The following is a 24,756-nucleotide window of genomic DNA, read 5'->3' as shown; positions in this document are numbered from 1 at the left end:
CCCCAAAAAAAAAAAAAAAAAAAAAAAAAAAAAAAGAATTATGCATGGATGTGTACCTGCTAACAGACATGCATGGCACAGCAAGCATATATGTATGGGGATTGGGTTGCACAGTTTTACAAAGAGGTGTGCTGCATCTCCACGCTTACAGACGTGCACTCTGCCAGTGTGCACACGTGCACGGGAGTTGTACATTGTTTGCACACTTGTATGGGGATTGTGCACCTGCATGCACACGCCTACAGACGTACACATGTGGGTTTATATACCTGCCTGGGGATTGGGGTGCTCATGTACATGGTTTACAAACGTACCCTCAGTGGGTTTACACCCATAAACATGCTTGTGCACATGCTTACAGACACACGCTCTAGCTTTATACATGTATGTGGGGATTGGGCATTCTTCATTACTTGCTTTACAAATCTACACTTGCAGGGTTTGCACCCATGTCCAAGGATCAGGCATGCTCGCATACACAGCTTAGGACATACATACAGTGTACATACAAAAGAAGATAGCACTGTTCATTGTCATGGTTTATACACGTACACTCGTGGATGTACACACGTGTGCCAATATTGTGCTGCTGTGCAAATGCCTGGGAAGATACACCCACGATGCTCCTGAATGCCGTGGCCCTGAATGCTGACTTTAGCCTGCTGTGGGCACACAGGCCCAGTTCCAAGTACAGCAGGGTTGAGGTGGGGGCTACGGAGGATGGAGGACTCACAATGTGGCACCACGGTGACCTCCTGAACGTCTTGGCCCAGGAGGTTGTGCAGCGTGCAGCGCACTGACAGCGGCTGATCCACACGGCGCAGGCGCAGTGTGCTCACCACCTCGAACTCCTGCTCCTCTGCCCAGTACGTCACGTTCGTCTCCAGCAGGCTCTCCTCCTCGGAACTGTTCCCCAGTGGCGTGGGAGGCAGCTCCAGCGGACACCTGCCGGAGAACCAGCCAGGTCGGCTTCCAGTCCCTTGCTTCCCTATGCGGGTGGGAAAACTGAGGCCAAAAGCAGGTAGAGCCACCGGGTGGTGGTAGAAGGAAGCTGGGCGCGTTCAGTTCCTTTTCCCCACTGCCTGGTCCTGAGTTGGTTCCTCCCGTGATCCCTCAACTGACCAGCAGGGGCGCACCTACCCCAGAATTGAGAACCTGGATTGCAAAATCCACTCCCTTCCTTTGACCCTCAGGGTTAAGGTAAGGAAAGGTGACAATTTAGGTCATGCAGAGCATCTCCAAGAAGCCACATCTTCTCGAATATGGATCTAGCCTGGAACAGTGTTCCCAGAGGATGGTGTTGGACTAGATGACCTTCATTGGGTCCTTCCAGTCAGCTATGGGTAGCCTGGGAGACCCTGGCCCAGGGTCTGCTCACCTTTTGAGGTTGCTGCAGGTAGACCAGCTGAGGTGTGGCTGGGGCATGCCCCGGCCACGACAGCGGACTGTCTGCTCCCCGCTGGCAGGGTGGCTCTCGCTCAGCTCCAGCACACGGACAGGCACTGCAGGGAGAGGGGCATGGGCCAGGGAGGTGGAGAGGTCAGGATAGACAGTAAGAAAGGCCCTCAGGGAGGACCTGGTCCAGAGTCTCCCCACGGGGGGAGGGGAGCTTCAGACTGCAGGTGAACATTAAACACCAGGAATCACCATGCGAAAACTGACAGATTCCCCTTCTGGCTACTTCAAAGGGAAAATCTCAGTAGGGTGCTAGTCTGTCTTTAACACCTCTCTGAGATTTGCTAATCTTCCCTTTTAACAAAGAGAGGGCAGGCCTCAGGATCAGAGCCCTGGACCGGCAAGAACGTGGAGTTAGAATTTAATAGCACTGTTTTGTTTTCTCAGAGTCTATTTTAGTGGTTGCTTTATATTTATGACATGTGATGCTGATTTTCCATCTACAGTGGAGAAGTTCACTTTTCATTCAAAATAAATTTATTTTTAGAGGGTCAATTCACAAAACATTAAGTCATTATTGTGTCACTTCTCTGCTCAAATCCTGCAGTGGCTCCTCATTTCAGTCACAGTAAAAGCCAAAGTCCATACAAGCGCCCAGGAAGGCCTACGCGATCTACCCTCTCCTGCTCCCCCAACTGCCCCGTCTCAGCTCTGACCTCATCTCCCATCGCTCTCCCCTTCACTCTGTTCTGGCTACACAAGCCTTTCTGCGCTGCTCCTGTCTTTGCACTGCCTGGTGTGCCCTTCCCCCAAATAGTCACTTGGCTAATGCCCTCACCTTCTTCAAGTCTTCACGCAAATGTCATCTCCATGCAGCCAATCTTGATCATGCTATTTGAAATTGTAACTCTCCCCACTCCCCTGCCCCCAGGACTCTCTACCCTCCTTAACCAGCTTTTCTGTTTGTTTGTTTTCTTTCACAGCACTTGTTACCTTCTAACCTTGTACATGGTTTGCTGTTTTTTCCCCTTCTCTGAAGGTTTATCTTCCCCGCACTGGGAAGCAAGCTCCACAATGGCAGGGCCTCGAGACTCTTGAATGGACTGGCATACTGTAGTTGCTCAATAAATATCTAATTAGTAGTATAGTAAGTGGTGTGTGAGAAGGAAAAAGCATGCCACTGGGATGTGGATGCCTGAGGTTTTGTAAACACCAATCTAGCCCAACGATCTTCTCGTAAAGCTGTGGAAACTGAGGCCCAGAGAGGGGATGTGCACACAGCGGGGGTCAGTGTCAGAGCCTGGCCTAGAACCCAGCCTCCTGAGTCCTGGGCTCTCTCTTCTCCTCCTGTGGGTGGATGGACAGTGTAGGAATGGCAAGACAATGGGGGTGGGAGGGTCAGGGGAAGGAAAGCAGGGCGGAAGGCTCCTCACCGTTGACCTGCAGCTGGAAGGAGAGCTGGGCTTCAGCATCCTCATGGAAGGCCCGCATGGTGTAGCGGCCGGCTTCAGCCACCTTCACCCGCACCAGTGTCAGTTCTGACACATACCTGATGAGGAGGACAGGCCAGGAGACCCAGCTGTCAGAGCTGGAAGAAGTCCTACAGCCCCCACCTTTCTTGTAAAGACAGAAAAACAAGGTCCAGGGAGTGGAAGGGGAGTGTCAAGGTCACACGGGTATCAGTAGCAGTGCCAGGACTTTTGAATCCCCACCCATAGGCAGCTCCAGTGAGTCAAGAGGGGGGGGTTAGGACGGATGGGGTTGGGGGCGTGGTGGAGGGGAAAGCACCATCTCCACCCGTCCACAGCTCATCCCTTTCAGAAAGGCCTGACACTGCTTTATCCTAACATGCAGCACCTCAGGTCAGTCTGCTAACCTCCAGCCTCAGGGCCACCATTCTTGCACAGCTGGCAGTGGCCTGCCTGGCACCCTCTTCTCTAGTCATCCTGCCTTTTTATCCGTGGCTGCTTCCGGCTGACTCCACCCATCACAAGGACAACTAAACATCTGGGTGATCGTATGACCAGAGTCCATTTTCCCCTCTAGACAGGAAACTCTAGGAAGGCTGGAACTGTCTGTTCTGGTCTATGCAGCATCCCCAGTGCCTGGCACAGGCCCCCGGTATGGCGCCTGGCATGTAGTAGGCTCTCAGGAAAGATGGGCCTCGATAGGTTTGTCAAGTAGCTTAAGGCTGTGGGCTGCCTGCCGGCTGCAGAGAATAATAACTTCACGAATGAAGTGGACAGGCAGCCGCTCACCGGGTCTCAGACACATTGCGCGTGGACAGCGCAACCTCGCCGGCGCCGGAGTCACCCAGGGTCCGGTTGTCCTTGAACCACATGACAGTGGGCGGCGGGTAGGCCTCGAACACCACCTGAAGTGTCCGGCTGCGGTGAAGCTCCGCGAATTGTACAGGGTCCAGCTCTCCCAGCAGCCGCACGTAACCGCTCTCTGCAAGGGGCGGCCGTCAGGGGCGGGGCTCTGCCCGGCCTCCAATGGGGCAGCACCTCCTGGGGGCGGGGCCTCAGGCTTTAGGAACTGAACCAGCGATGGAGTTACCTGACTTAGGGTTCAGGTGGGTACTGTGATGGACTGGAGCAGGAGCCGAATTTGGGGCTGATACTGGTTTGGGGGCTGGGTTCAAGATTGGGACTGGGGTTGCAGTGCTCTTTGGTGTGTTCTGTCTCAGGATTGTGGCGGAGATGAGTTACAGCCTGGCTGAATTTGGGGATGGGGCTGCCTGGGCCGGGGATGGCAGCTGGGATTTTGAAATCGAGTTGGGGCTCGGGGTTCTGGCTAGGCGGGAAGTCTAGGTTGGGATTAGGATTGGATTTGGGGCTGGTACTGTGCTTTGGTTTTGGTTTATCCTGAAAAGGGGGCTTTGCTTGGCACTAAGGCTAGAGATGGATTAGAACATGGCTGACAGTACCCCAGGGCTGTGACAAGGTCTGGGTCCAGTTCAGACTGAGGGCTGGGGGTAAGCCTAAGGCACACACCGACCACGGTGACATTGATGGCCTTTTCATCTCGATGGTCGCTCACGCTTTCTGATACATTGCAGATGTAAGTCCCTGAGTCTCCCAGCTCAGCACTGGGGATGTGCAGGATAGAACGTATGTGGGGCATTTCAAAGAGGAAGTCGGTCACTGGCTCCACCAGCCGCCCACTCTTTGGGGCTCGGGGTTCTGGCTAGGCGGGAAGTCTAGGTTGGGATTAGGATTGGATTTGGGGCTGGTACTGTGCTTTGGTTTTGGTTTATCCTGAAAAGGGGGCTTTGCTTGGCACTAAGGCTAGAGATGGATTAGAACATGGCTGACAGTACCCCAGGGCTGTGACAAGGTCTGGGTCCAGTTCAGACTGAGGGCTGGGGGTAAGCCTAAGGCACACACCGACCACGGTGACATTGATGGCCTTTTCATCTCGATGGTCGCTCACGCTTTCTGATACATTGCAGATGTAAGTCCCTGAGTCTCCCAGCTCAGCACTGGGGATGTGCAGGATAGAACGTATGTGGGGCATTTCAAAGAGGAAGTCGGTCACTGGCTCGACCAGCCGCCCACTCTGTAGGGAAAGTTGGGGCAAGCCCCCCACATCAGGAAAGGTCCATGAAGTCAGGCTACAAGCCTGAAATATCCATCCCTGCCTGACCCTTCCTCCAACCCATGGCCCGGCATTACCTCCATGCGTGGGTATGTCCACTCAAAGTTGACCACCTCATTCCCAGTCACAATGCACATGATGGTGATGTTCTCCCCTTGGCGGACCACAGTCTGCACCGCATTCACTGAGACGTTGATGGATGACACTGGTGGAAAGAGACTGGCTTAGGGCTGAGGAAGTCACCCCCCAGCCACCAGCACATCCGTTTAGGGAGGGGGTGGGGGTCCAGAGAGGGAAGGGATAACTGGTGTGGAAGATTCACTCTTTCAACAAATATTGATTAAATACCTACTATTCTAGGCACTGGGGCTTTAGCAGGAAACACAACAGACAAAATTCCTGTCCTCATGAAGCTGACATTCTAGAAGGGGTAACAATTTTGAAATCAAAGTACTCTCTGGGCATCTGAGTACAGCAGAAATTTATTGAGCACAACCACATACTCTCCATCTTTTGTTTTATTTAATCTTCACAAGAATCCCACTAGGTAAGCAGGCAGTATTATCCCCATTTTACAGAGGAAGAAGCAGACTCAGAGAGATTATGTGTCTTGTGCAAAGTCACTCAGATGGGAAGTGGCAGAGCTGGGATTTTCAAACCCCACTGGTTCAAAGCCTGTGCCTTTGCCCACCGCAGTATACAGCCCAGCTCCACCACTAATGCTTCCTGTGACCTTGGACATACTCCATCCTCTTTCTGAGCCTCAGTTTTCTCATCTGTAAAATGGGGCAACACACCTGCCTTCCAAGGCTGTAGTGAGAATTCAGTGAAAAATGGAATTGCACACTGTATTATCCGAAAGGTCTGTACCTCTGTGGAGGGTCATACTTGCCTCTGCTGAGCACCAGGCCAGAAAGGGGGCTCACCCTGGAGGCTGTAGACATAGTAGGCATCCGAATCCACCTCCCTGTCCCCGATGGTGGTTTTGCAGACGTAGGTCTTGTCCTCAAAGGTACCAGAGAAGCCACGTTGGTGGTCATAGACGATGGGCAGCGGGACATCCACCTTCTTCTCATGCAATGTCACCACGAGTCTCGGATCCGTCACTCGGCATGGAATTGTGGTCTCAGTTATTTCCGTGAGAAAGATGAATAGTTCCTCGGGGTCAACAGGGAGGAAGCCCACAGTGGGATCTGCCATAGGTGAAGCCAAGAATACGAGTCAGAGGAGCTGGGTTTCTGGCTATGCCCTGATGTTCTCTGTTACCCTGAACAGGTCTCTTTCTCTCTCTGGGCCTCAGTCTACCCACTACAGAATAAGCACGCTCTCAGAGGTCCCTTCTAGCTTTAGCATGATATGGACAGCACTGGCCTGAGAAAGAAGATAAGTTGCAAGTTGAAGGGCAGCTGGTACCTGGAGCTTAGAGAATGGGGAGAATGAGATGTGGAGGCCAAGAGGGTGCATACTGGAACCAGCTGAGAATGCAGAGTTCTTGGGAACCAGGAATGGGGTGGGCTGGCAGGGAGCAGACAGATATTCAGAGCAAGGGGTGGGAGTGAACATACTCCTGGACTGAACCAGGCTGGATTCCCTGATGCATCTGCATTTCTGAGACAGCTGTGTTTCACCATATCAGTAAGGCACTTTCTGAACTTCCCCCAGATGCCTGCAGTTGAGAAGAGGAATAAGGGAGTGAGTACACAGGCCGGGGGCCCTCACCTGGCACAAAGATGTAGAGTCGTTTTCGCTCGCTGGCCTCCAGCCCACGGGAGCCTTTGTAGGTACAAAAGTATTCTCCTGTGTCTAGCCCTGTGACATTGGTCAGTGTCAGCACGCTGGAGAAGATGCCGTCCTGGCTCGTGGTCATTTCCTGTGGGGGCTTCTGGGACATCCGTTCCCACACCACTGGAGCTGGACCCGAGCAGGTCAGAACAAAGGTGCTGGAGAGATTGAGGACAAGCTCTGGCCCCGGGGGTGTGATGACCAGGCCCCAGGAGGCCTGTGGTCCCAGCAACAACAGCAACGGCAGCAACAGCACCTGGCCTTTGGGAGAGGAGACATCAGGGCACGAGAGCATGAGCACCTCCCCCCACAGCTGACCCTGAAGAACACACCTCCCTAATCACAGGGAACACAGACTGGAACCCATGGCTCTGAGACCTGCTTGCCCAGGGCCTGGTCTCCAGGGACTCCTTCTGGCCTCCTGGCCTCTTGACCTCAGTTCCTAGAGACCCTTTCTGCAGTGCAGCTTTCAGGCTGCAGGCATGTTCTCTCAAAGGCATCAGGAAATCCTCGGGAAGCAATTCCCAGGCCTCCAGTTCCTGCATTACTTCCCAGGTCACTTTCTGAGGCTCTTCCCTGCAGCTGTCCCAGATGTCCAGGTTCTGCCCCAAATCCCAGAGATGGCCCTGCTTGGGGAAGTGGTGGCCAAGGTAGTCCAGAGTGAGGCAGACTGGGGCACGAAAGATATTGAGGCCCCTGGAGGCTGAAGGGGACTGGGGATCGGGGGTTGTCAAGTGATTGGTTTCCCCTCCTCTTGCTGACACCCCCCGGGGAAGGATTCTGTAAGCCTCGCCCTCCCCACCCTGGCCCACTTCGGCAGGGAACATGAGGTGAAAATAAGCACCCACTTAGATGGGTGGGTGCTCAGCCAGTGGGTCGGTCATCTTTGGGTGCGCCTTTGGCTGGTCACTGATTGCTTGGTCAGCACTGATTGCCTGGAGAAGCCCACCCAGACTTGGGAGCTTACAGCCAAGGAGGGGGTCCAGGCAGGAAAGGGGAGTCCCCCACTGGAACCAGACTGGCCGGACTAGTACCAACAAGTGCTGACAAGAGATGGGAGACCAGGGTGACTGTTAGGGAATGGGGTGGGGACTGCTGGTGAGGGGACATGGGGTGTGGAGGGCCAAGCCGAGGATTTGAGCTGATGTCTCTGGACAGGCAGAGGTCGACTGAGGCCTCTGAGCTGAGAGGTAGGCAGTGGAAAGAGGCCTCCACTGAGAGCAACTGGGAAGGCAGGGAGCTGTTCAAGAGCAGAGCAGTGCCCGGGCCCTGGTGCTGGCATGCACCACCCCGCCAGCTCCAGATCCTACTTAGGTGGCTCCCCAGGGCCTCCTACCCCTGCCCCGAGTCTACCTACCTTCGAGGACAGGAGCTCGCGTGGCACTCGGAGGCCGCATGGTATCCTGCAGAGTTAAACAGGGGTCAGGGCCCAGAGTAGCCAGAGGCAGCACCGGGGCCCATCTTTGCCTGGGTCCTACAGAGTAAGCCCCAGCCTGAGCCACCCAGCCTCTGGATCCCTCGGGCTAAAGTCAAAGGCCACTCAGAGCCCCCTCCAAGAGGGCACTCATGCCCAAGGAGCTCCCTCCCTTGTGCCTGGACCCTGCTGTGGCTCTGCCTCTACCTCCCTGATGGCCTCGGCTGAGCCCCCTGCTTCTCCCCGGGCCTTGGTTTCTCTGTATGTATGTGGGGGGCGGGTATTGGGCTGGATGGTGTCCAGGGGCCCGCCAGCTCTAACAGCCTGTCCTCCGGGTGACAGTTCCAATACCAGGCTCTTATCTGCCAGGACAAATATTTGGGAAAGTGTGATGAAAGGCCTAGGGGGGAAGGAGGGGGTAAGCCAGAACCCGGAGAACTCCCACAGCTCCACAAGCACAACAGGAAATGGAGGCGGCATTGGGGAGGGAAGCGGGGGCTGTGGAATGTGGGGGGCAACCCCCCCCCCGCACTGGCCCCCTTTACTCAGCCCCAAGCTGCCCAGGGAGGCCCAGGAGGGAGGGGCCCGGGGGCTGGGCCCAGGGGAGGCCACCGCGCACAGCACGGCTTCGGCGGTCCTTGGAAACTGTTGAATCCAAAGCCCCCACCCACACCTCCAGGGTCCAGATGGGGAGAGTGAGGCTCTGAGAGGGGAAGTTTACCCGAGGCTACACAGCAGCGCTCGTTCTGGAGGGCGACAAAGGGACTGGAATGATAGAGGTAAAAAGACAAAGACGCCGAGAGACAGAGAGAAAGGAAGCACCGGGTGATGGAGGCAGAGGGAGACAGAAGCAGGGACATGGAGCGAGATGGATCGCACTGCGTGTGCCTTTGCCCTACCCCTGCCCTTGGCAGCCCCATCCAAGGGTCCAAAATAACCATCAAAAGCCAGGCTTGCAAAGGTCTGACTGCAGGATCAACAGGAAGAAGGCCAGAAGTGGGTGGGGGTCATAGAGCAAGAAATGTGGGAGAGACCGGGTGACAAGGCAACCGGGAGAGTGGGGCTCCCGCCTTCCCTGAGTGGCTGCCCTGCCTGGCCCGGCTCCTAAGGCCACACACCGACTGCTCCCACTCCACTCTCATCTCATCCCTTTCAGTTCCCATGCCAGGGCTGGGATCCGGGTTTGAGCCCCAGCAGGGCTACCTCCTGCACTGTCACTATCTCAGTGGCCTCCGTCTCCAGCTCTCAAAATGGGACAATGGCAAGTATACCACTTACAGGGCTGCATTTACACATTAGTCATGGGACACAGGCAAGGGCCCTGGCTTGGGGATCGCTGGCCCCGGCTCTGCCCAGTGCCCTGAGAAGCTCCCTGAATGAACCTGCTCTCCCTCCTTCTCCCCATCCCTTCAGACCAGCCTGCCTGAGGGTCCCCTCTCCCAGTTGCTTTAGACTCAAAGCCCAGCCAATCTGAGGCCCGCTCCACAGTGCCCTCCTCTCCCATCTCTCCTGCCCCAGCCCTCCAGCTGGATGCCGGGCCTCTTCCAGCGGGAGGGAACAGCGCCGTGGCGGAGCCAGCATCCACCACAGAGGCCTATCTGTCCCTTGGTGGGTGCCCCTCTGGATCCCCCCTTCCTACCAGAGATCTCAGCCAAAGAAAATCGTTAGCAGCGGAGGCTGGGGGAGGGGGTCATTTCAGCCTCCCTGCCCCTCCCCTCCTGGCCTCCCTGGCTGGCCACACTGTTTATTATTCTAAAGGAGGAATTTGGTGGGCTGGCCTGGACATGGGAGGTCACAGGCAACCAGGACTGGCCTGGCTCTGGAAGGCTGTGGGCTGGGCCCCTGGGCGGGCAAGCGGCCTCCCCCACCACCCCCGACCGTGGCTCCTCTCCTGCTAGGCCTGGCGCTAAGGGGGCTTAGAGTCCCTGAGACTCTGAGCTTCGAGGGGCCTTCTTGAACGGGCAGCAGAGGCCCAGAGACGGACAGAGTCACGGCCCAGTCACAGCAAAAAGACAGAATCAGGCTGCAGGGAGAGGATGGGCTGGGCACAGGAGCTCAGGGAGAGTGCAGCCACCTTCGGGAGAGTATGGACAACCAGGGTTCTTGGACTGGCTTCTCTCTTTATGAAATGAGCATTTCACATGGGGCTTCAGACCTACTCTGAGACTGAGTGTGTCTCCAGCCCTCTCTGGGACTCAGTTTCCCCATCCACACAGGGAGAGGTTTGGATGGGTCATCTCAAAGAGCCATTCTGCTCTAAAACTGCCAGAGAGAAGATTCTGGTCACTATTATTCCTGCCAGGGTGGTTTGGAGACGTAGGGACTGATGGGAGGAAGGGCAACATTCCTGAGGCTGACGTAGACTGAGAATCCATAAGCCATCTCATTCCATGGATTCAATCCCCTGACCATTTGGTCCCAGATTTGCTGTGTGTACTTTGACAAGTTGCTTCCGTCTCTGGACTTCAGTCTTTCAGGTGACTTCCAGACAAATAAACGGGTGATGTGGACACTCAGGAGGTGGCAGGGGTAAGCGTGGCGTGGGCCACAGGCCGGTGGACTGGGAAGAACCAGAGTGGGGCTTGGGACATGACCTCCTGGACCATCTTGGATGATTCCCTGACACCCCCAGTTGTCCATCCAACGCCTTATAGACTTCTGTGCTTCCCAGGGGCTGCTGTATTTCCAGCCGACCCCAGAGGGGCCCAGGTGGCTGATATGGGGGTAGGGGACTTGCCTGTGACCACTCCCCTTCTTCAGGGGCAGGGCTGCGCTCCAAGGAGGAGCCACCTGGGACAAGGTGGGTGTCATAGTCAGGGAGGAGGCATCCCCCTTCCTGCCACACACTCTCTTGCCTGGGGAGGCCCTTGGAGCAGAGAGAGGGAGGGGACCCTCAGAGATACCCCCGCTTTGCACATGAGGCGAGTTCTCGTGATTCCTCCTATTTTGGCCAGGTTGGGGGTACAGAGGTCCAAAGATGAGATAATTGCCCAGCTCCTCACAGTGAGTCAGAGGGAACCCCTCCCTTGGTCCAGGGGAGAACCCCAAGTGAGCAGAGGACCCCAAGCCCAGGAGAGCAAGCGTGCTTGAGGAGTCACTGTGAGAGCCCCAGCCTTCTCTCCTTCCTGCTCATACAAGCTTCCACTCCGTTCCCACTGCCTTAATCTAAATAAATCCAGTCCATCTTGGCCACATCCGCTAGCAGCAGCTTCCCTCCCTCGGGGTCCCGAGGCTCCCACGACACAGGCAGGCTGGGGGCGGGGGTGTGCTGCATGGCTGCCAGAGGGGGGGGGCTTGCACACGGAGAGCACGTGCACACACAGCACAGGCTCCTGCCTACGCGCTCGTTCACACACTGCTCTGAAACACACCCGTGTACAGTGGGCCCTGCGTGTGCCCAGCCCTCACGTCGGCACCAGATACGTGCACACCCACACATGCACACACACAGCTCCACGGCGCCCAGACTGCAGCCTCTGTGCTGTCCCATGTGCCCACGTGAGGTGCGCACATGCGCGGCAAGTCACATGTATACCCGGCACAAGCAAAGCTGTGCACATACAACACGCACAGAGCATGTGCACACGGTACCCCAAACTCACCTGAACACACGTGCACATGTGGGCACAGACAAGCCACAGATCCAACACGTGTTGTGTACTTACTGTGCCAGGTGCCGTTCTGAGCACTTGACATAGATCTACTCACTTGTTCCTCAGACAACACTATGAGGTAGATACAAGGATCGTCCCATTTTAGATGGGGAAACTGAGGCAGAGAGAGCTTATGGAAGTTGCCTAGGAACACAGAGCAGAGACTGAGCCAAGGCAGACTGCTCTGCCACCATTCCTCTGTTTACTGGGTTTGGCTGGGCTGAGGCCAGCGGGGACTGATGGAAACAGACTGGACTGAGATTTATCCAGCCCAGAATGACAGGACTTGGTGATCTGATGTAGGGCGGCTGGAGAGAGAGGTATCCTAAGCCCCACCCCTATGTCTGGCTTAGAGTACTAGCGGGCAGGAGTGTGTGTGTGCTGGCGGCACAATACCATTTTCTGAGATGAGAATGTGGCGGAGGAGAGGGTTTGGGAGCTGGCACTGACCTAGTTTAGAATTTGGAGGGGCTGCGTATCTGAGTGGGCAGAGGGACACTCAGTCTGGAGGTGGGGAACAGGCTGCGTAGAAATAGCAGTGAAATGGGGGTGGGAGGAAGCCCTGCTTCAGGGAGAAGCGGGCGCTTGAGGCCAGCAGTCTTGGCCCAGGGATGCTCTGAATAAACAAGATGCCAGAGGGAGGAGGAGGCCCGGCCGTGGGGTCAGAGTCTTGGAATGTCAGAGCTCCAAGGCCCTCAGGAGCCAGCTATCTGATCCAGCCCCCTTACCGTGCCCCACTGTACAGATGGGGAAACTGAGGCTTGGAAAAGGACAGGGATAGGTCTCAGTGTTTTGACCTAGGCAATCCTGGGCTCAGTTGACCAATGGGGAACTGAAGCACACCTGACTGGGCAGCCCCTGCCTCCAGCCCCGGCTCAGATGTGAGGCTGGTGGCTCAGAGCCTAGGGTTCAAACCACAGCTGCTGCTACCTCCCTCCCCACAGGATACCGACCCCCCTTGCCACACACAGACCTTTATATCACCTTCCCTGCATTGTCCCAGCCTGGCGGGGATTGGAAAGAGACTCAGAGGAGGTGACTTGCTAAGTTGCTGGCAGAAGGGGGGACACAGACTCCGGTCTCCTGCCCGGTGGTCTAGTCCTCTCTCCTCCACACCACAGACACTTCACAGCCCCTGACACAAACTGTGGGGACAGATCCCTGGCTGAGAGTAACGGATGTGGGTTCTAGCTCAGCCCTGTCACCCTGGTCCTGCCCCTCTCTGAGCCTCAGTTTCCCCATCTGTACACAGGGTGGGCAGGGCTGTCCTAGGAACACTTCTGGGGCTGACATGGAGTGATTCTCAGGACCCTGCTCTGGAAGAAGCTGTGCTGAGTTAGAATGCTGGGGTGGGGGTAGGGTGCGGGGGAGGGGCCCTAGCCAGGATGTCGTGACTCAGCTCGAAGAAGGCAGCCAGCTCTCCAGTCCCAGGCGTGTGTAGGGGCAAGAGGCATCTGGAGCCGGAGACTGAGCCTTCCCGCCAGCGGTTGGGAAAGTACAAGAGTGATGGCAGAGAGTGTGGCCCATGTGGGCTTTACCCCAAGTGGGCTAAGTTTTAGGTAGAATCTTGCAACACAGGTAGGGGAACCCCCTCCTGGGAGCCAGGAAGGAGAGCAGTTTCCGTTGGGTTGGGAGATAGTTACGGGCTGCGGATAGAAAGCTGGGAAGGGGCTGAGGCTATGCGGCTCTCACCTGCCCCTCTCGATCCGATGCCCCTTCTGCCGCTAAAGGCTCAGCACTCCACCCTACACCCTGAATCTCCCCACAGACCTCAGGATCACATGGAGGTCAGAGAGGGTGAGCAACCTGCCCCAAATCACACAGTGATGCAGCTTGATCACCCAGGCCCAACTCTCTGCCATGCTGCTTCTAGACCCAGACGACCTTCCTGCTTTCCAGGTACCTATGAGGTCTCCCAAACAAAGCAGCAGAAATCAGCTAAGCTGGGGCCCGGCATGGGATCCAGCTGTTCTGGAAGTCCAAGTGAGTGGAAGAACAGTGCTAGTTCCATGGACCGTCAATCTGATGCCCCTATCCCTGCCCCCTCCAGCAGAAACTTGGTGGCCTCTGCCTGCCCCATTGTACCAACCCCTCCCCTATCACCTCCAGTCTGTCCCCTCCTGCCTGTTCTCACACCCTAACCAGAGGAACATCTCCGAAATCCCCATCTGACCATGTCCTTCCCTGGCACCTCCATGGCTCTCCATCCGCCCTCAGTAAAGGCCAGCTTCTTAGCCCAGCCTTTAAGACCCTTCAAGCCCTGGCCCTGCTGACAGATGGCTCATCATGACAGAGGGGGGAGGATGCTGTCCTCCCAGCTCCCCAGGGGCCCAAGTGAGGCCCCCATGCTCTTGTCACTCACTCTGTGCTCCTCTCCCCAGGAGGCCTCCCCAGGGACACAATGGAAAGAAATGACCTATTTTCTGGAAGTTCAAAATAAGACGAAACATCTGTCTGGATCGGAGTCAGGCTGATAAAGAACGGGCTGATCCCCCCAGTCCGAGCCCCTGCTCCTGCACACCCCCTCACCCGCACTTGGGGGTAGGGGGAGCAGGCCAAGCTCCTTGGAACAGTTCATGGGAAAGCGCTCAGTGTGTGCCTCATGGCCGCTGGGGGCGCAGGGGAGGGGGACTGGGTCCCCACATGGGCTGGGAAGCGGCCCTGAGAAGGAGGTCAGGGAGGGAGGGAGGCCCACTGCACACGCCTGTCCACCCGCCAGCAGAGCAAGCACTGCTTGCCTCCCCCGGCGCCTCGCTGGCCTCCCTGTTCATCCCAATGGCCACTCCCCGGCCCATATGGCCTGGCTCTGCCCAGGCCCAGTGATCCCTGGACTAGAGTCCTCTGGATCCCAGCTAGGCCCCAGTGGCCCGTTCAAAAAGGAACAAGGACTTAGAAGGCCTTGAAAATAACAAAAAGAATAACTACCTATGATTTAGTTCTCATCACCCAAAGCCTGGGCTAAGGCCTGAACGTGAAGGATCTCAGAACAATCCATGACATCAGTGTTGCTTCCGCATTTTACACACGAGGAAAGCAAGGCACAGAGAGGTCAAACCGTTTGCCCAACGATTTCACCAGTACTGGAGCTGGTGCTCGATCCTGGGCAGACTGACAGCACACAGGCTCAACACTCATGTGACAGCCTCACTCAGGCAGGAGGCAAAGATGTCAAGCTTGTGCCTGGCACACAGTACGAGCTCAGTATACAATTCACCAGGTTTATTCTTTCACCCTCTGTTTTCCAACCTCTCCATCAGTCTCCTGCAGCCAGGTGAACCTGGCAGGATAAGCGGGGGAGAAAGTCACACCATCTTTCACAGAGCCCTATGATCTTAGGGCTGGGAGGGGCTGTAAGTACTCCCAATTCACATCTCCCCCACCCTTTCTGCAAACAAAGGGGTTGTCCAGCCTCCAACTGCACACCTCCCATGATAGGGATCTCACTACCTCACCTGCAGCCCATTCCATTCTTGGACAGCCCAGGATCCTCAGAGGTCAGACTATTTGAAAATTTTTATTCCATTGAGCACAATCTGTCTCATCGTATCCTCTACCCATTGGTCCTGCTTCCATTCACCAATGCCAACGCCCCCCACCCTGCAACAAGGATGTTTTTCTTCCCATTCATTTTTCTGATGCTCCACAATCTGAAAACAAACAAAAGCCCTTACTAATTCAGAGCTAGGCACTCTGCTAAATGAGATGACCTGGGGATTTTGTTTTATCCTCACAACAATCCTGTGAGGAGGATACAATCATTATTCCCATTTCACAGAAGGGGAGACTAAGTCTCAGAGAGGTATGGCAACTTGCCCAAGGTCACACAGCCAATAAGTAATAAGCCAATGATGAGCTGGGATGCAAACTCAGGCCCATCTGACTCCAAACCTGTATTCTTAACTGCTCTGCTAGACTGCCTAGCTTCTGCCCAGAAACAGGTCTGATCATAGAGAAACACTCCCACATGGGTTCGCCCTAATGGGGTCCACACTGAATCCAGGCTCTCAGGGATGAGGGATCCTCAGAGGTTACAGTCCTGTCCCTCCCTCACTCAGGGGCAGAGTGAGCAAGGGATCTACCCCAGCTCACCCAGGAATTTGGAAGTCAAGTAAGGGTAGAACTCAGAACCTTTCTGCGACGTCAGTGCAGAGTCTGAGGGTAAGCATTTAGGCTGAGGAGAGGAGTCTCTGCTGAGGACAGCCTGGGTCTGGCAGAGGCAGTGCCCAAGTAGGTCTCTGGTCTACCACGAGGCCTGTCCCAGACGCCTCTGATAAAGAGCATCCCGGTAGTCAGGCTAAGGTGCGTGGTCAGCTCTGCCACAGGCCTGCTGCGCTCAGGGTCCAGGCCTGCCCCTGCTGAAGCTCCAGCACCCCTTCCACTGTTCACAGAGGGCCTGGGGGCCTCTGCAGCTGCAGAGTTCCAGGCCTCCACCATCCCTCGGCTGCCCTCCCTGAAATCCGCCCCCCGCAGCCAACCCCCAGAGTCTCATCTCCAGCCGGTGCCATGGCAACGGGGAGCTTCAGGCCCTGGCAGCCAGAGGAGCCCCTGAGAGGGGTCCCAGGCTGAGGCTGGGGAGGGGGGGCGCAGCAGGCGCAGACAAGCAAAGCTTCTGTTCCCCTGGCTGCTGCCAGCCCGAGATCAGCCCTGGGCCGGGGTGGGGGCCACACATAAAATGGTTCTCAGAGCCAAGTGGGCAGGGGGCAGGCCTCGGCCATTCAGACTGACCCACCAGCACGCGGCCTTCCCCCAGCAGCCCAGAGCCGGCACATCGGGCAGGGCAGCTAGCTAAGGAGAACCTGCGGCTAATTGCTGCCAATTACGGAGCATTGAGATTCCCCTCAGAGCCCTCCTGGGCAGCAGAGCCAGAGGGGAGAAAACGCCCACGCTTCACTCCCCTCTGGCTTTCCCAGCATCTGTTCTTTCACCCCTTCCTCCAGTCGCTCACCCCGAGTCTCCCACTTAACTGTTACTCAGCCTCCCTGTGCCTCGGGTTTCCCATCTGTAAGTCAGGGCTCGTCATCGAGTCGTCAAGGCCTTTGAATGAGTTAATACAAGGAAAATACTCAGAGCAGGGCCTGGCGCACAGCCCTCCGCCAAGTCAGTGGCCACGTGACTGTTCTTCATTCACTCACGGGAGAGTAAGTCACTCACTCATTCACTCACTCGCTGGCCTTGAGACCCCGCTAGGCTAAGCTTGTCAGCAAAGGATGCGTGTGGGAAATGGGGTGATGGGAAAGCCAGGAAGGGTAGCTGCAGTTGTTATTGGTATTGTCAGCAGGCTCAGCTTGGGTAGGGTCGGGTCTCCTCCTGGCACACTCAAGGATTTAAAGGCCAACCCAGGACCAGAACCCAAGTCTAATGACTCCCAGTCCACTGTCTGCCAAGCAGCTCTTTCTTCTACCTTTGTCTTGGCCTCTTAGTTGGATTTTTCACAAATGAGGAAACCCATCTAACAATTTGGGGGATGCCTTCAAGTTCCTCATATGGGATTAGGCATACAGTAGGTGCTCAATAGATGCTTACCCAGCATGAGAGATCAAATGGCTGTGTAGAGTCAGCTCTTCTGGTCCTCAGCTGCCCCCTAAAAGCTCAGCACTCGCTGGGCTGGGAAACTGGGATAGGCAGGCGATGGTGACCCTTCCCCTCCAAGGAGGTGATGGGACGGGCTGGTGAGGGGGCAGCACAGACATATGGGACCCTGATGCCAGCAGGCTGTGCCTGACGCCTCCCGGCGCAGTGAAAGCGCATGGAGGGGCTCAGCGAGGCCGGGGGCCGCAGTCCCAGCTAGAAGCCTCTTAACCCAGGTCAAAGTCCCGGTTCTACTACCTCATAAACATGTGACCTCTCTGAGTTTAACTTCCCTGAGTCCCAGTTTTCTGGAAAACAGCAAAAAAGATATCCTTTTCCATTGCTGTGAGGGTTAGAGATGATGAGGAAAGGCTCCTGACGTATAACAGGCGCTCAGTAAATGGTAATTATTATGATTATAGGACGATTTCAAGGGGGGAGAGGGTGGCCTTGAGTTGGGTTCTGTGGTGGACGATGCCAGGGAAGGGTATTCCACAGAAGCTCTGCATGAGCAGTTAGGGAAGGGGGAGATCGCGAGGCATCCGGGTGGTGGCAGAGAGACATCTGTTAGGCTAGAAACTGGGGCTCTTCAGCAAAGAGGCAGGGGATGGGCAGAGATGAAGGGCAGAGGCCACTCTGGGAAAAGTTTGGGGTGCTGAATAAGGGCTTGGGCTCTGCCCTGGAGAGCTTGTCAGGGTATTGACAGTGAGAGTAGGGGGCTAGCTGCTGGTTGGGCAGTGACAATGGTGCAAGTCCAAGCCCTTATGGGGACGGGGGGCCTCCACAAAGGAGAGTGACGGGAGTAGGTTGGCATTTTGTGGGAGGCCGTGGATTAGAATGGGGACAGTGGAGGCAGCGAGACCAGTCTCAGGGATGGAGCCATCTCAAACCCAGCCTGAACTCCCTGGCAGGACCAGCTATATAATTTGCGGGGCCGGGTGCAAAATATAAACGCAGGGACCCTTGTTAAAAAACTATTCAGCATTTCAAGGCAATGCTAGGCCCTTCTAAGCGTGGAGCCCGCTGTGACTGCACATGCTGAATGCTCATGAAGTCACCCCTGCTCCCTGGACTAGAGGGGAGGCCAACTGTCTGTCCGTCCATCCATCCATCCATGCAGACATCCACCAACCTGTTTATCCATCTCTCCCCTACACTTATTTATCACTCTTTCATTATCCATTCAGCAGAAAGGCCCCAGCCTGGGGGCTGATAAGGACGCAAATACAGTTAACACAGGAGTAGCCCACGGTCCACTGAGTCACACCTGAGCCTTTACTTTTAGGGCTTCAGTGACAGGCTTGTAAATCTGAGCCCTGCCCTCTGGGGCTGACTCTGGAACTTCCCCCACACCATCCATGACCGCTTAGGCTCAGCCTCAGGAGTGGAGAAGCTAGAAGAGGACGTGTCACAGCCCTTATGATTCCACTTCCCAGGACAGAAGGTAACCAGGGCAGCAACAACATGTGAAATATCCACACAAAGGCTGGCAGAAGCTCTCAGGGGCTAAGAACAGAGCTGGATGGAACCTCTGGGGTCACTGAGCTGTCCCCTTGCCCCCCACCCCATCACTTTATGTAAAAGGAAATTATGGCCAGAATGGAGAAGTGATGTAACCAAAGGCTCCATGGTCCACAAGACTACCCTGAGGGTTTCCCATCCCTCGTCGGGATGGTGTTGCTCCTTTTCAGCCGAAACTCTGCCCTGTGGCCTCACCCCGGGGAGAGCTGGAGCCTAAGCCCTGGACCACAGAGGTGGATGGTGAAGATTCAGCACATGCGCTGCCACAGAGGAAAGTCCAGACCTGCAGGCCGGGTCCTGGGCTCAGTGCTATCGCTGACAACCTGTAGGACCTGAGGCACGTCCCTCCTCTTCTCTGGACCTCAGTTTCCCGTGCATATAGTAAGGAAGTTGAACACAGTGATCCCCATAATCCCCTTTACTTCTGACCTTCAGGAACTGTCTGACCGCCCTGGCCCTGCTGCCCCTACCTCCCAAGCGACAACCCTTTCTATCACAGGGCAGGGAAGCTGGTACCTCTGGCAGATGAAAGGTTCTGGACACCTGAGACATTACATAGCTCTGATCTGAAGCGAGGAGAAGAGAGGGTACTAATGCAGTTAAAGCAAATACACTTTGAGTTTCAACCTCCTGCACTAGGCTGGGCTGGGGCGTCCCAGAAAGCATCTGGGAAAGGCGGATCCTGGGGTCATGGCCTGGGGGGTTCAGGAAGCTCTTTTGCCTGAGGCTTCTGGGCCTGAAGTCTTGGGAGGGGCTTCTACACTGGAAGCAACAGTGTGTGAATTCCACACTTCTCCCACTAGAGGTGGGTCTCTGCATCCATTCCCTTGCCTCTGGAGCCCATCATTCATTCATCTACCATGGGCCAAAGCCTTGCATCCTTTTGAAATCAGAGCCTATGAAGTTCGAAAATCAGCAAAGGGTCACAGCATCCACACACACACACCCACAGGCAGTCCTCCTGACCCTCCTTCCTCAGCATCCCAGGAAAATAGGGCTGTGGGCACTGGGAAAACAGGACCTCAGAGCTCCCCAAGAAACTGAGTGATTAACAGGCCGCTCTGATTGTCAGAAGGTCCCTCCTCCTTGTTATAGGGCACTGTTTTCCATTAGAGGTCATCGATCCTGACCACTTTCTGTAATGTGTAGAAAAAGGGTAAGAAAAAACCCTTTCACTGTGAAGTTAAATATGCATGATCCCTGAGTACACAACAGAGCTTGTGCAGCTGCCAATCTGGGCTGGTGTGGCTTGGAATCCTGGAATTGTTTTAGGGCTGGAAGGAGCTCAGAGATCATCTTGTTCAAACTCCTTGTTTTACTGATGGGAAAACTGAGACCCAGAGAGGGACTGACTCACCCACAGTCGCACAGGATGGATTCCTGGGTCTGATGACCACCTCTGGAGCTCTGAGTGGCACCACAGCTGAGATCCAGAACCCACCCAGCCTCTCAATCGTGGACTCTGGAGTCAAAAACACCCGGTTTAAATCCTGGCTCCATCACATCCTGGCTGTGGGACTTTGGGCAACTGACTTAACCTCTTAACCTCTCTGGGCATTTCTTCATAATGTAAAATGGAGAGTTTATATCCACTCCTCGAGGTGGTTTGCGATGATTAAATTAGTTCAGCAAATATTTATTAAGCACTCACTGAATGCCAGGCCTGTTCCAAGTGCTAAGGAATACAGCAGTGGACTTGTTGGTAACGGATGTAAAGCACAATGAAAGTGCTCAGAGAGGGCTGGTCCCAGTTCTGTCATCCTGCACACATGGCTTCCCAGTTGAGGCGTTACAGCGTCTCTCTGATGCTGGGGAGACATGGTGGAGGGTTGCGGGAGCTGTGGAAAACAGGGCAGGAAGATCTCCCCCTTCCAAGGATCCACTGCCTACAGGGTTCTGAGCCACGTGCAAGAAATGGGGTGAGGGGGTACATTTCAGGAACGTCTGGGGCCTCTCTCATTCCTTCCTCCCTCCTCACCACTCAGAAGCCTGTCCTGAGCAAAGCACCCAGAGTCCCCTCCTTCAACCTAGAAGGCAGCTGATCTCAGAGCCAGACTGTGCCTGGAGGATAGAGTTGAGCCTTTAGCACACCCGTGGTGCCCAGGTCCCTTCCCTTCTGTGGGCATAGCACTTCATGAGGTGCAGACCAATTTCACAGCCAGGTCGTCCCGTGCAGGAGGCGGGGAGAGCAGCTGCTCTCTCTTAGCCTTTGGCATTAAGTCCAGCCCCAGGAGATGCAGGAACTGTGCTAAGCACCTTATCTGTATTATTACTTTGTGGACCCTGCATCCCACCCTACTGCTCACAGAGGAGGGGCCTGATGCCCAGAGAGGCAGAGCGTTAGCCCAGGGTCACACAGTCAGCCAGAGCCAAGGGGGGCTCATCAGATGCCCAAACCTGGTGTTGTTTACCCACCGTGCCCACTGCCTTCCAGATGCGGACGCAGCAAGAAAGAGGACGTGGGGGCCTGAGGTTGGCCACACAGTGGATCTGAGTCGGGCCAGGACCAGCGCTGGGTCTCCTGACTCTGAACCCACGGTGCTTTCCGCTGCCCCACATCTGTGGGCAATTAGAAGTCTCAGCTCTTCTTCCCACAGAGGAGGGAGGGCTGCCCGATCGCCACTGAAGGGAGGGGACTCACCAGATGGTCTCCTTCCTCACTCAGGACCAAGCCAGGGCCCGGGTGGACCTGGGAGCAAGGGGGTTAAGTCTTTGGTTTCAGGTAGACCTCGGCCTAAATACCAACTCTTAACTGTGTGACCCTGGGAAAGTCACTTAGCTTCTCTGAGCCTTGTTTTCCTTGTCTTCAAAACAAGGGTAAGACAATAGCCAGGACATGGACGCAACCTAAATGTCCATCGACAGATGACTGGGTAAAGAAGATATGGCTCATACATACAATGGAATATTACTCAGCCATAAAAAGAAACGAAGCTGAGTTATGTGTAGTGAGGTGGATGGACTTAGAGTCTGTCATACAGAGTGAAGTAAGTCAGAAAAAAAAAACAAATGCCGTATGCTAACACATATATATATGGAATCAAAAAAAAAAAAAAGGTTCTGAAGAACCTAAGGGCAGAACAGGAATAAAGACGCAGATGTAGAGAATGGACTTGAGGACACTGGAAGGGGGAAGGGTGAGCTGGGACAAAGTGAGAGAGTGGCATGGACATACATACACTACCAAATGCAAAATAGATAGCTAGTGGGAAGCAGCTGCATAGCACTGGGAGATCAGCTCGGTGCTTTGTGACCACCTAGAGGGGTGGGATAGGGAGCGGGGGAGGGAGACGCAAGAGGGAGGGGATATGGGGATATATGTATACGTATAGCTGATTCACTTTGTCATACAGCAGAAACTAACACACCATTGTAAAGCAATTATACTCCAATAAAGATGTTAAAAAAACAAAACAAAACAAAACAAAACAGGGGTAAGAATAATACCGATTCCAGAAACCTGTTGTGGGGATTATAAGGCGTACGAGATTCCAGGCTCTGTGCCCAGCACAGGGTAAGCACTCCATGATGGTGACCGACATGGTCTGCATGTCCCCAAGTGCTGTGGATTCAGGGCCCTGATGCTTGGAGGCAGGGGAGGACTGCCTGATTTCAGAAGATCTCGTAAGAGGCCTCTGTGCACTTTGGGATCACAGAGGCAGGGACACTCCCCCCCTTGACATATAGGAAAATGTCTGGGGGACACACATAGGTTCTGGAAAGGCACCTGAAGGAAGACAAGAGGCCTGGGTTCTGGGCTCACCCTTGGGAACACAAGGTCTTCAGTCAGTCCCTCCTCCCCTTCACAACTACATTTTCTCAGCCCCACTGGCCTCCTGGGAACACTGGGGCCAGAACACAAGATGGGGAAGCCTGGGGCCCAAACAATCTCTGATGTGTAAACGGAACACGAACAGAAAGAGAGGGTCAAGCAACAAGGCTCCAGGATGACGGGCATAGTAAGCTCTTGGAAGACCAGAAGAACCTGGGAAGGCTGCCTGGAGGAGGTAGAATAGGGAGGGCCCTTGAAGGAAAAGGGAAAGTGGTAAGGAAGGGCATGCCCACTGGCAGGATCATGAAGATTCCTTCTGGGAATCCTGGGATCTGACCGGCAGGAACACAAAGCCCAAGTCTGGCGTGATGGGGCAGGCAGTCTACTATCTCCGTGAGCTCTGCCACCTACTAGCTGTGTGGTACAGTTTTGTGGCTGCTGTGAGCCTCAGTTTCCTCACTCATAAATAGGGTATAAAATCAGTCCCTGCCTCTGGATTTGCTGGTGAGTGTTACATGAGATCATGCTTATAAAACACTCCACAGGGTCCTGGCCTGCAGTAAGTGTCAATCAGTGGCAGCCGCTATTAAGAGTTTGGGCTTTCTATAGGCACCTTCTACTAGGGAGACTCACAGAAGGGATCAGATTCATATTTAAGAAGGAGGGAGACAGTGAGGAGGCCTGAACAGCTGCCTGGGACCAGAGGAAAGGGCCCAGCAGCCAACCCTCCTCCTTCACAGAGGGGCCCCCAGATCTGACTGCCAGATCCCAAACCCCCCGCCCAGGCTGCACGACTGTGACTGTCAGGACGGGCCTGCCATGGCCCCCTCGCCTTCACACTTTCCCAGCCGCTGGGGGTTTGGAAGGACATCTTAGGAATCTGGAAAATTTGCAAATCCATTTAAATCCTGAGAGGTTGCCTGGCGGCCGACTGGCCTAGAGCCAGACAGATTCTTAGGGACAAGGCTTGGGCCCAGGGACAGATGCAGTGGATCTGAGGTCCCCGTTCCCTGCTAGGTCATCTTGCCATGTACCCTGCTGGCCATCTCTCAATTCCCCTCTCACACCCCTCCCAGCTCTCCCCGCCACCCCCCACACAGGCGGTGCTTTGCTTTGGAGCCCCCGCCCCCACCCCCGCTCGGCACCCAGAAACCTCAGAGATTTGTTTGATGAGGGCAGGGGGCACCGACCCCAGAAGCAGCCTGAGCAGGAGAGAGCTGGCTCCTCCAGCCCTGATGTCGCCAACAGCCTCCTGGCCTCCTCCCATCTGGTTTGGTTAAAAATATTTTCCATTTTTTGACCTACCCAAGAAGGCGCAGTCTGGGACAAGGGGACAGGACAAGGGGCTGGGGTTCCCTCCTCTTCCCAGCACTTACCTTGCTGCTGATGCCTTCTGAAGTGTGGGCAAGGTCCCAGGCTCTGGGCTGTCACCTCCTCCAGGAAGACCTCCTCACTGCCTACCCTCTCCTGTTATCAGAAAGACTTTGCTGGACCCGAAATTGGGCAGCGGCAGGGTAGGAGGGCAGTGAGGACCTTTGCAGCCTCCCAGAGCCTCAGGAGAATGGAGGGAGTGAGGGGCTATGGGGGTGAGGAGTGGTCTCACTCCCAAAGCATCCCTCTGGAGGAGCAGGGCTGCCAGGAGGGGCCGCCCTGGATCTGTCTGTCTGTATCGTTCGGCACAGGCTGCTGCCGGGTGCCGCTGGTCAGAGGGGCCCGGGCGCTCTCCTAGTCCCTCCTTCTCTCCGGCTCCAGACTGGGCGGGCAGGGACTGCGGGCTGCTGGCAGCCCCAGGAGCTCACACCACCGTGGGCTTCCCTGCCCCCCCCCCCACTTTGGGGGAAAGGCTGCAGGGCGGCCTCTGATTGGCTCAGCTGGGAGAAGGGGGCTGGGGGCGGGGAGGGTGGACGCGTGCGTCTGTTTTCAATTTTAGTTCCCCCTCCCTCTTTCTTTTCCCCCAAGTTTCTTGTTTTTCTTCCTCTTTTCCCTCTGCTTGCTCCCTCCCGTAGCCTGCTCACTCAGGATGTGAGGAGATGTTTAGAAATTCCGCAGCC

The 24,756-nt window shown here is 55.4% G+C and overlaps 1 protein-coding gene across 2 annotated transcripts in view; it reads right to left on the bottom strand.

Moving 5' to 3' along the window:
• Positions 1-24,469, bottom strand: part of PDGFRB (platelet derived growth factor receptor beta) — a 38,999-nt gene extending 14,530 nt beyond the window's left edge. Inside the window, exons 1-10 of one of the 2 annotated variants that reach the window (XM_007448057.1) lie at positions 24,082-24,469; positions 8,135-8,180; positions 6,715-7,038; positions 5,922-6,188; positions 5,073-5,200; positions 4,392-4,563; positions 3,654-3,846; positions 2,829-2,944; positions 1,379-1,502; positions 734-945 (exon numbers count right to left, since the gene is read on the bottom strand). In XM_007448057.1, the coding sequence (XP_007448119.1) occupies positions 734-945; positions 1,379-1,502; positions 2,829-2,944; positions 3,654-3,846; positions 4,392-4,563; positions 5,073-5,200; positions 5,922-6,188; positions 6,715-7,038; positions 8,135-8,174 (1,576 nt within the window). In that variant the 5' untranslated portion in view covers positions 8,175-8,180; positions 24,082-24,469. Of the gene's footprint in view, positions 1-733; positions 946-1,378; positions 1,503-2,828; positions 2,945-3,653; positions 3,847-4,391; positions 4,564-4,784; positions 4,957-5,072; positions 5,201-5,921; positions 6,189-6,714; positions 7,039-8,134; positions 8,181-24,081 lie in introns of those variants that run through there. The other variant, XM_007448058.1, reaches the window with a different exon arrangement.
• Positions 24,470-24,756: the final 287 nt, after the last annotated feature.

This window comes from Lipotes vexillifer, unplaced genomic scaffold (assembly GCF_000442215.2).
Source record: "Lipotes vexillifer unplaced genomic scaffold, Lipotes_vexillifer_v1.1 scaffold121, whole genome shotgun sequence".
Lineage (NCBI taxonomy): Eukaryota > Metazoa > Chordata > Mammalia > Artiodactyla > Lipotidae > Lipotes > Lipotes vexillifer.
Note: the sequence above shows the minus strand (reverse complement) of the source record. Positions and strands in the feature narration are given on the sequence as shown.